Raw genomic sequence first — 15,963 nt, 5'->3', positions numbered from 1 at the left:
CGTGTGCTTCACCAGATTAATAGTTTAGAAAAAAACTGCACAATTTACTTGCCTAAATATTCTTGCATCACGGCTGAATATTATGAATTTATAATAACACTAGCCTGTCATGGTTCCTGCAATGCTGTTGTAAAAAGCGCCAGTGCCTTTTATTATTTTCGACCAGCATGCATGAGTCAATAGGAATTATATGCCACCACCGTTTACTATTGCCGCATGCATGATTTCATTTCGTATGCGCTGGACATTAAACGCACTCGCTCGGACATCACACAGCAGCATGCTAGCTGACTAAACAGATTGAGTACTTAACTGTTACGTTTCTGGGTTGGAGCACCTATCCGGTACCTACAAAATAGTTTGAGTACCTATCTGTTACGTTTATGAGTTGGAGTACCTATCTGGTACCCACATAATAGTTTAGGTACAGAGTGCATTTTACTCAAAAATAATATTGATGCCTTCTCCACCTCTCCACTCCACGCGTTTCATACTCCCTCTCTCTCTCTCTCTCACCTCCCTAGCTACTACATCCCTATAATTGTACCATAGCATTACCACCAAACTTTGCTCCTTTCTCTAGCCATCTATTACTTCGTTCCTCACACACGCGCACAAATTAAACCTCGGCCAGCCCTATAATAGATCCATGACCTAATCACCTAGATCCATTTCTCATCCAACAACTAGAACAGGCACAGCTCTATCCTCAATTCAGAAGTGCCACAGACACCTGCAATGGCTGCTACCGATCTCTCGCTCCATATCAGCCCTCCTTCGCCGCCCGACGCTGGGAGCAGTGGTGGCCACGAAACACAAGGGTTCTTCGCCAAGCCGAAGCTATGTCTTGGACTTGAGACGGCGACGGCGACACAGCAGCAGGATGGCCAATGCTGCGACGTCCAGCATCAGCAGCGGCTGCACCAACCTAGCCAGATCCAGAGGTTCAAGAAAAGCTCGTCGTCAGCGGCGCTATCCGGAGGCACGACGAGATCTGGGAATAATGGCAGCGGCGGTAGGAAGAGGAGCTCCAGGGCGCCGAGGATGAGGTGGACGACGGCTCTTCATGCGCACTTCGTGCACGCCGTGGAGCTCCTCGGCGGCCATGAGAGTACGTGTTCAAGAAACTCTCGCTCGTCCTTGTTTCCATCTTTACGTCGTGTTCTGTTGGATTGTTCGTCAATTGATCGTGCCTTGTTTGGTTTGCTCATGTTTTTAATCACATGATGGGGTGCTCAAAAACTTATTTATGTTGGGGATGTTATATATTGTTCTTCCATCTCGATCTTCCCCTAGATGTTTAATCCGCCACTACTGGTTTGGAATCCTGGGTGGATCTGCTTCTCGCTTGATTCATTGGTTTGCCTATGGGCTATGGCGAAAATTTCAGGGCTTCACATGGAGTAGGGTTTAATTTCTCTGAATTGTTCAGTGCTGTACATACTCTTGTGAGTATACAGTTCCGTTTTGGTTACAAAGTATAATTAAGAGTTATGCCCTTTTTTTGTTTCTAGGAGCAACACCAAAGTCAGTGTTGGAGCTGATGAACGTGCAGGATCTCACACTGGCTCATGTTAAGAGCCACCTGCAGGCAAGTTACTAGAATCTCTAATGTAGCTTCGGTACTTGCTAGCGTTTCTCATGATTCAAGAACCGAACAAAAAGATAGCACAGTTTGATGATCTCTTGACCAGCCCCTTTATTTCACCCTTTTCTCCTTGGCATTGCTCGTAGCTGTCGCCAAGTACTTGTTGTCTCTTTCATCCAATTTCATTTGACTAATGTAGTATACATTAACTACAACTAACATATTTAATTAGCACGTTTCGAGAGTAAACCAAATGGCAGCACGAGGCCCAGTCTATCTAGTCTTTCCCCACACCATCTTTATTTGTTTTCTTATCGATCTGCTTGATATTACTTGATGCAGATGTATCGGACAGTGAAGGGAACGACGGCAGACAGATCATGTGCTGCAGGTAAAACATTGCCTAGCCAGCTTAATTGCTGCTTCGCTCCAGAAACGACATTTCTTTTCCTGAGTTGATATCCTTCAGTAAGGTCATATCACATAATGCTACCTGAATTATTGGCGTGGGGCGTGCCTGGTTGATTTTTCCAGTCAGTCCCATAATGCCATTCTTAGAAAAAAAAATTGTGGTAGCAGTACGTACACTGTCTTTGAGCTACTACAATATATCTCGGCGAATACTTACAGCAGAATGGCCCCATACGTTCATATATGTAGATCACATAAACACTATATATATATATATATATATATGTGGTTTGACATGACATTTATAATTTGCTGCAACAGGTCATGTCCAGATGAGAGATATGGGCTTTCTGCAGAGGGGTTGTTGTGAAGTGAATGGCTTTGAAGCGTTTAACCACAGTACTTCCAATACTAGGTTTGTATACATAATTGGCCCGTTATAATACTGTTTTAGTTATTTTTTAAAAAAAATATTGTGTTAGTATTGCATATATAATCCGATACAGCTGTGCCTTATATATTTGTTAATTACTTTGCATTGGTTATTTTAACGCTACGAATTGAATGAGCATATCATCTATTTTATCCATTTGGATGACCTCCACATTGGATACGTTCGGCGCATGCATTTTACTGTTTTATGCATAATGCATAGCATGCTCTCCAACTCGGAGTCCCATCAACTTTTATCTCCCTTGTCTATAGTTTGTATTTTTTTTAAAAAAAATGACCTCTTCTGTCTTTCTTGCATTCATACTGCTCGATGTACTCGACCTCTCTCCCTCACCATGCCATCCATCGATCTATAACATTATTAAGCCGCTATCAATCATAGGAAAAGGCATATTTGAACCACTAGCATTGCTGTCATGCATCACCCTTCATGCACTACTCACCTTCCATAGCTTCTGTTTTTGGCCCCAAATGCACTTTTTGTGTGTAGACTAATCTTCTTACAACTTTAACAAGTAAAAATTAAACTCCACATGTAGCTATAAAGGGTTTTATGGGCTTTTACCTGCCACGCACCCCTAGAGAGAACGCATTTGCTCGAAAAAATATAAATACCACGCTTGTGGAAAATCAAAGTTTGAAAGATCTCCATATGCAATAATGTGTGTGTGTGTGTGTGTGTGTGTGTGTGTGTGTGTGTGTGTGTGTGTGTGTGTGTGTGTGTGTGTGTGTGTGTGTGTGTGTGTGTGTGTGTGTGTGTGTGTGTGTGTGTGTCGAGCTCCCATAATTAATGTGCAATATTGTACTCTCAATATTGCACCCATATAGTGCGTGTTTTTTTAGTTTTCAGAAATCAGTAAGATGATACTTTTTGACCAAACTTTGCATGGTAGATTAAAATTGAGAAGTACAAAGCCGTGGGGGTATCTTTTCCTTTATTTCAATCAAAATTGTTACAGCAACTTTCATATGGCTAAACAAATCTTTGGTCAAAACTAAAACAACTGATGATCATACACATTTGAAGGTGTCACTCTTTTTCTAACTAGTGGGAGCAGAATTACACCTTTAAGCCCACTGTTTATGAGATGACTAATAATGAAGTCTTTAAGTCACTCCTTTTTTTAACTAGTCTCACTCTTTTTCTGTAATATGTCTAGAAAGATCATATTGCAAAAGTGTTTACGTTCATGCACATATTTCATTTAATTTATATGATCCAAATATCATGCTGTAATAATAAAGTTTGGCACTTACGTCCATCAAACATAGAAGTCACAGTTCAAACAGTAGATTACCCTAATAAGCATGTCTATTTTATACGCAATATATAGTAATTAAGAACAATTCACCTTATTTTTGTTAAATCCTAACTAGCGAAGCTTGTTCTCCAATCAGAAAAATGAGCGCCCTTGTGACCTTTCAATGGCCCACAAAGCACAACTTTGCTCACAATTTCATTTCAACTATTTCCAAAACCTTATATGAGAAAATGTAATGCAAAGGAATTGCTTTTTGATTAATCTACTTACATCATGTACAGATGATTGATTGATATATTCACAAAGATTTCATTAGCTGAATTTCAATATTTTGATCACAGATAAATAAGAAAAAAAATTACATTATTTAACTAGGTGTTAATATTAAAATCTATAATTAACTAGCTAGATATGTAGAAAATTTGTTAAAATAATATAATCACGGACAGAGGTAAAGGCATTTGAAGTTTGGATATTCTATATTTGTATGAGCAATCATTTATTAAAGAGTTGTCTAGTTAATTAGGCAGTTGTGTGGTGAGCAATATGTGCAATATGAATCAAGCCGCCGGATTGGATGCCTGAATCATAAAAACTGAAACCTTCTATTGTTGTGTCAAAATATATAAAACGACAAACATGGCTAAAACACAAAGTTTTTGAATATAGAAGACACTCTATATGAACACCTAGAAGCTTTCATTCGATCATTACTTAATTCTTTCCCTGGAAATCTTTTGCCCTTTATGAATACAGACTGTACAGATTGATTTTTGAGGTCGAATTAACTGTATATACATATTAAGAAGTATTCTTTTAAAACATTGATTTACATATTTGAGCATTAAGGTTAAAATTTTTTGTGCACTACCACAATTTCCTTAAAAATATTTTTAATGTTAGTTCCATGGTCATGATATATCTCTTTCTAGGTCTCCCGGCCCTTTCCCTTCCAATAAATTTCTCTCCCTTTAACGAGCATAATTATTAAGCAACCATTCATATACTCTAATAAGGGTATATATATAAAATGCAATATGCTTAGACATGAGTGCTTAACAATAGAGATTGTTGTTATAACCAGCTGATCGACCACGTATATAAAAGTTAATTCTTACAATGCAAACCAATGCTTAACCTCCACTGTCATTGTCCAAATTAATAAGCCGTTACTGGGAGTTTTGTTTTGTTCAGTGGGCACCTTGCTTGCCTATCTCAAACAGAATGCGAGGCCACCAATCAAGTTGACAGTTCTGCATGTCGTCTGATGGACTCTCGTCCTTGGCTGGTGATTCCAAACTCCCACGCATGCATCCAAAAGCTCTTGCTGAACCTGAACGCACCCTTGGCGTCATGCTCATGCATATACTACTATGCCTGCAATGCTCCAACTAATTGCTCGGATCCCTCTGCTGCGTGCACAGGGATAGATCCATCCATCACACACGCATACAGCAGCCGGCCAGGGGTAGGGCCGGCGGCCTTGCTGCAGAGTGCAGAGGGGGACAAGTCGTCTTTAATTAAACGCAAAGCAATGGAAAGCCTAGCTGAGAGCATTGCACGGCAGCCAGTAACCTCCATTAGGCCTCCTCCAAAAGAAGGCGACGTCGCTAGCGACTAGGCTCGCATGCAGCTTCGGAGCTGACGGGGAGGGAAAAATAAAGGAGAGAGAGGATCAGCTAGCGACGAACTCGTCGCCAGTCGATTTGCAGCGATGAGAGAGAGCGCGCGGGCCCTAGGGAGTAAACGCAGCCTCACAACGCGTGCAAGTTCATCTCTCTCCTCCACATGGGCCAGCGACGTCGGTAGCACTAGCTAGAACCGCTGGAGGAGGCCTTATTATTTTGGTTACTACTGACTCCAGCTACTACTGGCCAAGGAGATGATGATGGATGCCAAGACTTTCCTCTCCCAACTTTCAGCTGCAGCTAGCTCTCGTGTTGAGGTCCCAGTACCAATACCTTAATTACTAGTGATGTGCAAGAGGCCGGTCGGCTAGGTCATAGTAGTCCAGGCCTTGTGATGATTCATTGATGGCCATTCAGATCCATAGCAATTGTCCCCCTGCACCTCATCAGTCAGATCAGGGCCGGGTCATACATCGCGAGACGGCGACGACGAGCGGTGCCGCGCGGAATCTTGGCAAGAAACAAGTAGAAGAAGACAAGCTAGGGGCCGGCCGGTGCGCAGCGCGCGGCCGGCCGGCTGGGGACACGCCGCTCAGCCTCAGCTCATCTCCATCCATCCATCCATCCGTTCGTTGCCCTTGACCGGAAGAAAGCCTGCGTGCAGTACCATCATCCGTACTGGTAGTGAGTGGCGAGCATGGACAAGCCAACTTGCCAGCGGCGGCCACTGCATTAACACACGCTCGACACTGCTGCGTTCCGGTCCAGCAGCGTCCTGTTAGTAGTTGCTGCTTGTGACGGTGATGGTGAGTGCGGCCATGGCATCTTGCGGTCTTGCCGCAGTAGCAGGACTCATCAAGGGTGGGTGAGTGAGAGCTAGATGCCCAGACGGGCCGGCCAGCAGACCCAGCATGGCATTGGCATGCATGCGGCTAGATATATCCTGCTGCTCTCTGGGCTCGACCTGGCCGTGCCTGCAGGTTGGAGTTAATTCCTTGTGTACCCATTTGTGTCCGATCCTGCTGCTGCGTGCATCTTTGTTCGTGTAATCTGATGGTTTTAACTGTTTTGCCGCCTGTCAGCGTATTGATCATTGTGGCTGTATTTAGATTTGTAAAATGGTGGTAAAAAGAATCACATCAGACACTGTAGCACACTGTAACTTTTTTGTTTATCTGTGGTAATTGTTGTTCTATCGTGACCTAACTAGGCTCAAAAGATTCGTCTCGTCGTGTACATCAAAACTATGCAATTAATTTTTTTTATTTACCTACATTTAATGCTCCATGCATGAGGCAAAAGATTTGATGTGATAGTTAAATAGTGAAGTTTGGAGAGAGAAATTTTGAATCTAAATACAGCCTGTGTTCGTTACTATGTCCCTAAATAACTGTCGCTCGGAGGGAGTACCTTTCTCTTCTCTTCTCTCTAGCGTACCCCGCCCAGCGAGTCACGAGACTTAGATCTGATGATCTCCCTCCCCTCCCCTCTGGGTACAGCGTACGGCCTAGTTACGCAGACCTGCGGCAAAACAGCTACTTTGCCAACGGAAGCTGTCATCTCTCTCTCTGTGTACTCATGTACATGCAACTACTCAATTGTCGTATAAACGTACGTACATGCATGTGAGATCAAGCTCTGATTAATAGTAAGTATATTTACATGCAGGCACAGGATGCTGGCATCATCAGCTGCAGGGGCGTCGCCGGCAGGGAAGCAGGAGGTCGCCTGGTGCCTGCGGCCGCCCTTGGGGCAGCAAAGCGGGCTGCCGCTGCCGCTCCCCTGCCCCTACCTCATGTCTGCCCACCACAACCGCTACTTGCTCTCACAAGATCATCATCAGGCCAGTGGTTACATACATCTACATCACTTAATCTACATATATATTATTATTAGCAGCTCAATCGCAATAATCAAATCTCTCATCTCTCAGCTCAGGCAGCGTATATGCGCACATACGTACACATAAGACCGCATTAGCACTCCTTCTGTTCTAAATTGTAGGTCGTTGGCAAATTTAAACACATAGTTTTTTGCTATGCCCCTAGATAAGTTTTATATCTAGATACATAGCAGTTATGTATCTAGATTTGTCAAAACGGCCTACAATTTAGAACGGATGGAGTACTTTCTAAGATTAGATACCACACTGTTTCTCAATCAAAGTCTAGTTCCACGAAAAAAAAAAGAGACTGAAGTCTATATATACTGTATTATTACTGTGTGGTCCATCAGATCATATGTAGGATCAATGTTGTTGACGAACGAATATCGCTATAATTGGGTGGTCCGCAATGCTTCCCGGATGCATGTGTCCACAGTTCGCCACTCAGGGACTTAGATCGGAGGATTGGAAACTAACTGCTAGCTGTACGGGCATAATGATTTCCTCTGCAGTGTTGGTCTGATGAAGGGGTTAATTAGGGGAGTAATCATATTCTCGATCTGTGCTGGGGACAAACTGCATGCATATCTTCAATGGTTCTGTCTGGCAGTCTCTCTCTCTCTCTCTCTCTCTCTCTCTCTCTCTCTCTCTCTCTCTCTCTGAGCTACTCACTCCAGGCAAAAAGTAGAAACCCCATCATATATACGACGCATGCATATGGCAGGATGTCTTAAGTTGAGTTTGGCCCACGGCCAGTGCTTAGTTGGGCCACATGCATGAACATGTTCTTGCTAGATTCATTTTAGAGATACTCGCAAAAATGAAAGAAAGAAGATTCATTTCATAATAACATAACTTGCCAACTAATCCCCCCCAATTTTAATTTAGTCTTTTAGATCATGCATGCATGCATGTAGGCAAGGATCTAGGGCTACAACTTTAAGAATATCCAATCGATCATTATTCAGCTGGCATTCAGCTATCTATAAGCAATGCACTCGACATATCAGCTCGGACATGATGATCGATTAACATAACAACAGTTGCAATACTGCATGCATGCTATCTACAGGCATGGCGGAGAGGTGCGCAGCAAGACGCTGCCTCGCGTGTCCTAGGTCAGGACAACACCGCACGGCGTCTGCACGCAGGCCATGCTGACGCAGCCACCAGGAGATCATCGTGGAGCGCCGGCGTTGCGAGCCGCTGGTCATCGTCGTCGACGACGGCGCCGTCGAGCAGCACCAGAAGGAGCAGCACGGAGCAGGCATGCTGGATGATGAACAAGCAGCAGCAGCAGCAGGCGCCATCATCAAGGGTCGCGGCACCGAACCTGGAGATGAGCCTGGGACGGCAAGGGTGGCACCATAACCTGCAGGATCAGCAGCAGCGCAGCGGGGAGCCCGCTGCAGCGGCCAAAGAGCTAACCCTTCTCAAGTGTTTGTGACGTTGATAGCTAATTATTAGTCTGTATAATGATCGTTTAATCATCAGTTACTTACATAATCTCGTCGAGGATGAGATGTGCAAGCAATTCATCGATCGATCGACGGCATTATTAGCTAGCTAGAGAGATATTTTGTACTACCCTTTTTTTTGTAGGGCTTTGTGCTTTTTGTCCTCCATTCGCTTCTCATCTTGTAGTGGTACGACATGCGTGTGATTTGAGCTAACGTTCCTCCAATACAGACGAGCCTCTTCAGTTCATTAATATTAATAACATTTTTAACCATTTGAATTAAAATTATGCAAAAGGACACGATTATGTAAAAGTCTAGCATCGCATACATATATTACCCCTAGCTGATCAAAAATAGAGAGGTAGGTAGCAAACTACTCCATTCGTCCCAAATTATTAGTCATTTTGGTTATTTCTAGATGTATAATTTTTGCTATGCATCTACATATATAAATATAATGTCTAAGTGCATATTAAAATTAATATGTCTTGAAAAGCTAAAAATAACTAATAATTTGAAAGGAAGGAAGTAGTTTGCTAGCTAGCTCTCTATTTGGAACGAAGGGAATATTATAAAAATCCGCATTCAAAGAAAATAATTATATGACACTTTACCTGCCAGTCACACGTGTGTCGGTGTTTACCGCCAAGCCTGCTCAGGAATACCCTTAGCAGTAGGGTTTGTAGGTAGGGATCGACTGCTCTAAAACTCGATGGTACAAGGAACCCTACGTCCTGTGTGGTTTGTATTGTAGGTGTTGATGATCGTTTGGAGGGGGTCTCTGCCCGCCCTTATATATCCGGGGGGACAGGGTTACATGGAAAGTCCTAACCGAGTATATTTGGAGTCCTACTACAACACAATCGGGTAGTTTCCTTTGTACTGCAGCTAGTTCTACGCCTATTCGAATAGTTACAAAAGAGATAAGGTACATCCATGAACTATCCCTTACTCTAGAAAATTCTATGCCTATAAGCAGTCCCGTTGCTCTGGGTCTAACAAGCCCTCGAGCTCTTCGTAGCCGAATCCTGCAGGTGTCGAGTACTTAGCTGGGCGTCTTCGAGTACTTCAAGTAGTCAAAACATCTTTCTGGTTGCTTCTGGGCCTTCCTTTAGATATGTCGAGTAGTCCTCCAAGCATTTCTATTTGATCCGAGGCTGTTAGGTGCTCAAGCCCCGAAATCTTGTTCATATATGGTGCGCGAAGTACTCGCGCTCCATATAGAGTAGCCCCCGAGCCTTAGGTTGAATCGCAGAATCAGGCTGAGGGTCACTTCAGTCTTTTTACTTCTTTATGTTTCAAAAAAATTGAAAAATAAATCTCTAATGCCTATATCCCGCAGCCCCCGAGCCTTAAATCAAAATCTCTTTTGCTGCGAGTAGCCCCCGAGCGTAGATTTGGAATTAAGGATTTAAGACGTGGCATCAGATTTTATCCTTCAAATTATTTGCAGGATTCATCAGATCCGAAATTCGAAAAGACCTCTTTTTCGGGTAAAATATCAAAAAAATGATACAATTGGATCCGCCACACTGATTACACCCGAAATAACTTCAGGAATAAACCCCGGGATGTATGGCTCTTTATTCAGTGCTCACGTGGGACGTTACTATTTGGAAAATCTGCATTATTGCATCTTTGACTGCGTCCGTGAATGCTGCCATGAATGCGTCTGTGAATCGTGCACTGTTGATTCACGGGGTCTCCTCAGTAAGCCCCCTTGTGGCTATAAAAGGCAGGGGAGAGGCTTTTGCCAGAAGCACCAAAGTGTAGTAACCATGGTTTTTCCTTGGTGTTCTTACCCTCGTCCTCCTCAAGTTTGTGTAGTCCTTTCCAGCGAGAGATGCTAGAAGAGAACTTGCGAGTGACAAGAGAAGCCCCTGCTACCTCATCCTACCACTCCCTTGCTCTCATTGGATCCATTCTGAATATCATGTTCTTGCATCTTCCAATAAAGCAAGTTCTTTGTGGACTGGTTGAGTCTAATTGTGTCATACTCTTGGAGTTCCCAGGTTGAGACCACTCAAGAACTGACATCTCTGGCGGGGAAGCTTGATCTTGCCACAACGCATCTTGGGTGAAGGAGAAGTTTCTCCAGAAGATGCTACAAGAGGACTTGCGAGGTGATTACTGTAATATGCCTCCATACTCTTGAAACTTTTCTCCCAGGATACATGTATCGTTATTTCCTTGATGGGAATAATAAGTTTGTACTTTGTCACGACCTCAGGCCGATCTAGCTGCAGCAGGCTTCCCAGGAAGCCAAGAAGTGTGCGTGCAGACCCGAGTCGTTTGTAAAGTTATGTAATAAAAAGTACTCGAGTTGTAATGTCGAGTACTTGTACTGTGTCGAGTACTTACTCTTGTTCTAGAATGTAATCCCAGTTAAGGAAAAAAGAGTCGAGTAGTCGACTAGGGATGTGAGTGTTTTCTTTTTCCAGAATGTAATCTCAGAAAAAGGAATGTCTCTTTAAAATCCCGTTGTTTCCGTGATTTGCAACGGATTGTTGGCCTACTGAAGGTTTTTACCATGCAATGCTGTCACTGCTATTATAAAACGAAACGGTAACTTAGGTTTTACCCCACCGGCCGCCATTTGTTTTCACTGCTTTAGATTTGTTTTCGCTCTCGAGCCCCCAAATCTAGAGTTATTGCTTCCCTTGCGCTCCCCATCCTCATCCTAGGGTTTCCGCCATTGTATGCGCGTGAAGCGACCCGTGGATTTTCGGATGGCACCCAAGAAGGCAGTCAAGGGGAAAGGTGTGGCTGCGGAGCCGACTCAAAAGGAAGGCTGGAACACAAGTGAGTGTTCCCAATCTGACTTAGAGTCTTTTGTAAAGCAAGGCCTTTGGTCTCCCAGATCTACTGTCCAATGGCGTCCTGCCTTGGGGAAGGATCATCCGTATGAAAATACGGGGAAAGTTTTTGCTTTCACCTCATTCTTGGAACGGGGATTGGGGTTTCCTTGTTCTTTTTTTTTCTGGACTCCTGCGCTACTACAGGATCCAGCTGCATCATCTGACCCCCAATTCCTTTGTTCATATTTCTATCTTCGTGCATTTGTGTGAAGCTTTCCTGAGCATCGAGCCCCATTTTGAGCTTTTTCGATTCTTTTTTCATTTGAAGCCTCAACCTGACTCCTTCGTCTTAGATGTAGTAGGTGTAGGTCTCCAACTTAGGCAAGGGAAACATAGAGAGTATATCTCATATAGTCTTAGTAATAAGGTGATCGAATGGAAACCCAAGTGATTCTATGTCGAGAACCAGTCATGATGCTTTCCACCTATTACTCCTGGCCCTCCAATCCAATGGCCTGAATGAAATAAAAAACCAGTCGACGAGAGTCAGGTTTCTGAACTACTCGAACGAATTGCCGATTTGAGGCAAAATATGTTGACTGGAGAAGCTGTTGTATTCGACTAGATGAAGCAGAGGATCCAGCCATTACAGGCTCGGGGATCGCTTGGATTCCAGTATCAAGGAACAACTGATCCATCAAGATACTCGAAGGAAGAGATCTCGGATGATGTAGCTTTTAGTCAAATACAACGACTGCTGAGGAACGTAAAGAAAGTTCCGATTGTTCCTAATACCTTTTCTGCTACGAATCCGTTGAAGCAGGTACTTGATAAGAGTAGTCGATACGTAGAAATCGAGTACTTTACCATAGTATAAATCTGATAGGATTTGCTTTCTGTAGGAGGACGTGGATTGCTTTAAGAGTAGTCCTTCGCAACCAGACATTTATTCGCCCTTTTGTTCTTCCAATTTCCTCGATCTGTTAATCAAATCTAAGTATGTCCATATGAGATTTCATACAAACAATACTTATGGATAATTTTGATTGTGCAGATGAAGAAGAAACTGGAGGGAGGAGTGATAGGGATCTCAGTCCTACTCCGAGTGCCAATACCCAAATCGAGCATCCTAGAGGTACTCGATCTGCGGCGAGGAAGCGTTGTAGCTCCTCCCAGACTACTAGCGATAGGTAAGTAGCTGGGTGTTTTTAGAATCGAGTACTTCTGCCTTCGATTTGCTGATTTGTATTTTGCTTTTCAAGCTCTGCGGCTAAAATGCCCCGGATCGTATCATCTGGGGATGATAGTGTGGTGGGACAAACTGTCCCCTCCACCATAGTGAACCCGTCGAGTGGGATCGGGGCTACTCCTTCAGTGAGTAGTTCCGATGTAAATAAAACTGTTGATGTGGGTAAGCTGGCCGTGATCACAAAGCTTGCTCGCAAATTTGGCATTAAGGGTTTTGCTCTAATAAGAGCTCCTGCGTAAGTTCTTTAGAACTTGTAGCCATATGATCTGTTTTTGAGTCTAATAGTTTTTAACTACTTTGTCCTTGCAGAGATGCAGTCCTGGAGGGGGACGTGGAAACTAAGAACAATTCTGCTTCCCAGTCGGGGGTGGCGAAGCCCCCGAGCACTCATGATATGAGTGCTTACGATGCAGAAGCCATGGTCGACTCCATGCTTCGGGATTCTCCTTTACCCAACTTGGAAAAGGGCAATGAGGAAATCCCGGAGGGTGATGGAAGCGATAAGCTTCCCAAGGAAGGAAGAGGCGAGAAGTTTCCTGAGGGAGGCAATGATAAACAGCCTGCGGAGACCCCTACAGGTAAGCTTTTAGTACCTTGTAGGAAAAGTTTCCTTTTATTTGCTCTCAATGTGATTAAGTAGCATGTTCTTTCTTTATATTCCCAAGTCACAGGGAATACTATAAAGAGGACAGAGGATGTGCCCAAAAGGGTTGTATCTGAAGTGCGAGCGAGTACTTCCCAGATCACATCGGGAAGTGACTTGCCGCGAGAGAAGGTAGAGCTTGCTGTCAAGCTGCTGGAGGTAAGTAGTCGAATATTTTGAGTACTTTTAGAGTAGATCGAGTAGTGTACTGATCTTTTTATTTTGCAGGAGGCACTGGGACGGAAGGGTGTCCAGTCCTCGGATGAGACAGAGCTGAATGCTCTCAAGGAGAGGGTTAAGACGCTCTCGTCTGAGAAGACTGCTCTCGAGGGAGAACTGAAGAAGCTCTCCCAGTCAAAGAAAGATTAGTCTTTAGCATTTGATATGCATTCGACTAGTAGATCTACTTGGTGTTTATAAGTTTTTTCTTTTTAATCGAGTACACTAGAGATTCAGGAAAGCTTGGTACTGGATCTAAAGATACTTATGTACCGAAACACAAATGAGATAGAGAAGCTTAAGAAGATCAAGGAGGACTTTGATCGGGAGGCGGCATCGACTCTGCAACAGCTCCAGACCCTATCGGAGTCACGAGACTCGATGCATCGAGAACTCGTAGGCTTAAGGGAAGTCAGGGATGCCGCCCTGGAGGTAGCTGAAGCCATGAACATCCTAGAAAAGGACGGAGATGAACCGCTCACGCTGGCGGGGAGACTTCGCAAAGTCCCAGGGGCCTTCGAGAGGTATGTCTCCACCATCACCCGACAGTATGTGGGTCATGTACTCGGGCTGGTGAAGACTTACTAGCCATCTACTCGCCTGGATGCGCTTGGGCAAGGAGCCCAGGCTGACTATACAGATGATCAATTCCGTCAGTATTTGGCGGAGACTTCCAGGGTAGCTGACCAGATTGTACAGTCCTTGAACAAGGCCGAGTCTCCTTGAACTTTTATTGTAATTGAGTTGGCGTGTGGGCCAGAAGTACTTTTGAACAAATACTAGATATTTGCGTAATGTTAAGTACTTGTACTTGGATTGTGGAATCCTTTGGTGTATCGAGTAGTTGTACTCGAAAATCCTGAGTGTAGGCAGCATCGCGCCCACTCAGTCATAGTAGTAGATACAAGGAATTGTATTCGTTGGTGCCTTGAGAGGCAAAGCGTTCTCGAATAAGATCGAGTTTGTCTGGTTCTGATTTGAAACCATGGTGCTGACCGGTTAGAATTGAATCTCTCAGGATTAACCAAGTGGGAATAGCACTGTAGAGGTGTAAAAAAGCCGTGGCTTAGTATGGGTTTCCTTTTTGAAGGAAGTGTTTTATTAGCACGAAGCTAATATGGACTTTGTTGTCCCATCAGGGGAAGAACTCTTATCGAGTTTTTAGGAGGTATAAGAAGTTTCTTGATAGATAAGAAGACAGGCAGCTCTCGACAACTACTCAGAGTGCTAAAGGAAATCATAACTTTTTTTGTGTCTCAAGCAAGCAAGTAGAACCCGTCAAATACTCGAGGCAAAAAGATTATGCAACGAAGATTCCCATAGAAAACTGAGCAAGCGTAAAACTTGTGTCAACTTATTTTAGAGTATGAAGAACTCGTCTTTGCTCCTTGAGAGATTTTAGTAGTTTGACCAGTTAGGATAGACCTCGTTTGGTCAGCCAAATAGCGTAAAAATATCCCAGACTACTCGATCGGATCGAGTAGTATGTCCTATACACAGACTGGATTGATTTCTAGAATTGGACTGTTAGGATTGAACTCCGTCAAGTTAACCAAGATGTGAATATTCTAGAAATATCCCAAACTTTACTCGAGCTAGGCGAGTAAGGTGTCCTACCTGAGGACTGGAGTAACTCTGAGGCAAGTCTGTTAGGTGCTAACCCCGTCGAGTTGCCCAATACGAAGGTGCCAAAAGAGTATCCAAGACCTACTCGAGCCAGCGAGTAGGGTGTCCTTTTAACCAAGAACTAGAGTAATCCTTAAGACAGAACTGTTAGGTACGAACCCCGTCGGGTTGTCAAAGACGTAAATGTCAAAAAAATACTCGGGTAAAACTCATAAAACTACTCGATAGCTGCTCCAATGCTGAGCATGGCTTTCGAGATGGGGTATTGGTTCGTGTGAGCGAGAGCCAAGTAGTCGATATAGGGAAAAATCAACTTTATTTGGATTTGTCGAAATTACGATAGCTGTAAAGTGACAGACTCTGACTCTTAAGACCTACCCCTTGCTCGTTGAACATGAGCAATGGTTTACATGACAGGATAAAACTTATTTGGAGATAAACCTAGTCGATGCGGGGGTCGACTAGATTTGTGGGAGGGTATCCTTTAGGAGAGGTGCCACAAGGGCCTTGCGGAGTGACTCACACTGGAAGATCGTGTGAGAGCTCTTTGGGTGGATAAAGCACTTGCGTAGCAGTACTTTGTTGATCCTGTTTTCACCCTGGGATGTTTCACCCTGGTGCGGGGTGCGCGGTTTACCCTGAGGACGGGTACTGGTAGTTACTGGCTTGTGTTTCTTAAAGGATGCGGAAGCCTTTGGCGGAATACGGTAGTTGGAAGAAGGGCTGTAAGCCTCGACTTCC

At 43.9% G+C, this 15,963-nt stretch overlaps 1 protein-coding gene across 1 annotated transcript; it reads left to right on the top strand.

Annotated features, from left to right (window-relative positions):
• Positions 1–485: 485 nt before the first annotated feature.
• Positions 486–8,934, top strand: LOC120693169 (probable transcription factor RL9). Its single transcript, XM_039976585.1, has 6 exons — positions 486–1,111; positions 1,515–1,591; positions 1,931–1,979; positions 2,321–2,414; positions 7,011–7,185; positions 8,300–8,934. Exons 1-6 carry the CDS (start codon positions 739–741, stop codon positions 8,672–8,674), a joined length of 1,143 nt encoding a protein of 380 aa, XP_039832519.1. The 5' UTR covers positions 486–738; the 3' UTR covers positions 8,675–8,934.
• The last annotated feature ends 7,029 nt before the right edge of the window (positions 8,935–15,963 follow it).

Source organism: Panicum virgatum, chromosome 9N (assembly GCF_016808335.1).
Source record: "Panicum virgatum strain AP13 chromosome 9N, P.virgatum_v5, whole genome shotgun sequence".
In the NCBI taxonomy this organism is placed as follows: Eukaryota; Viridiplantae; Streptophyta; class Magnoliopsida; order Poales; family Poaceae; genus Panicum; species Panicum virgatum.
Note: the sequence above shows the minus strand (reverse complement) of the source record. Positions and strands in the feature narration are given on the sequence as shown.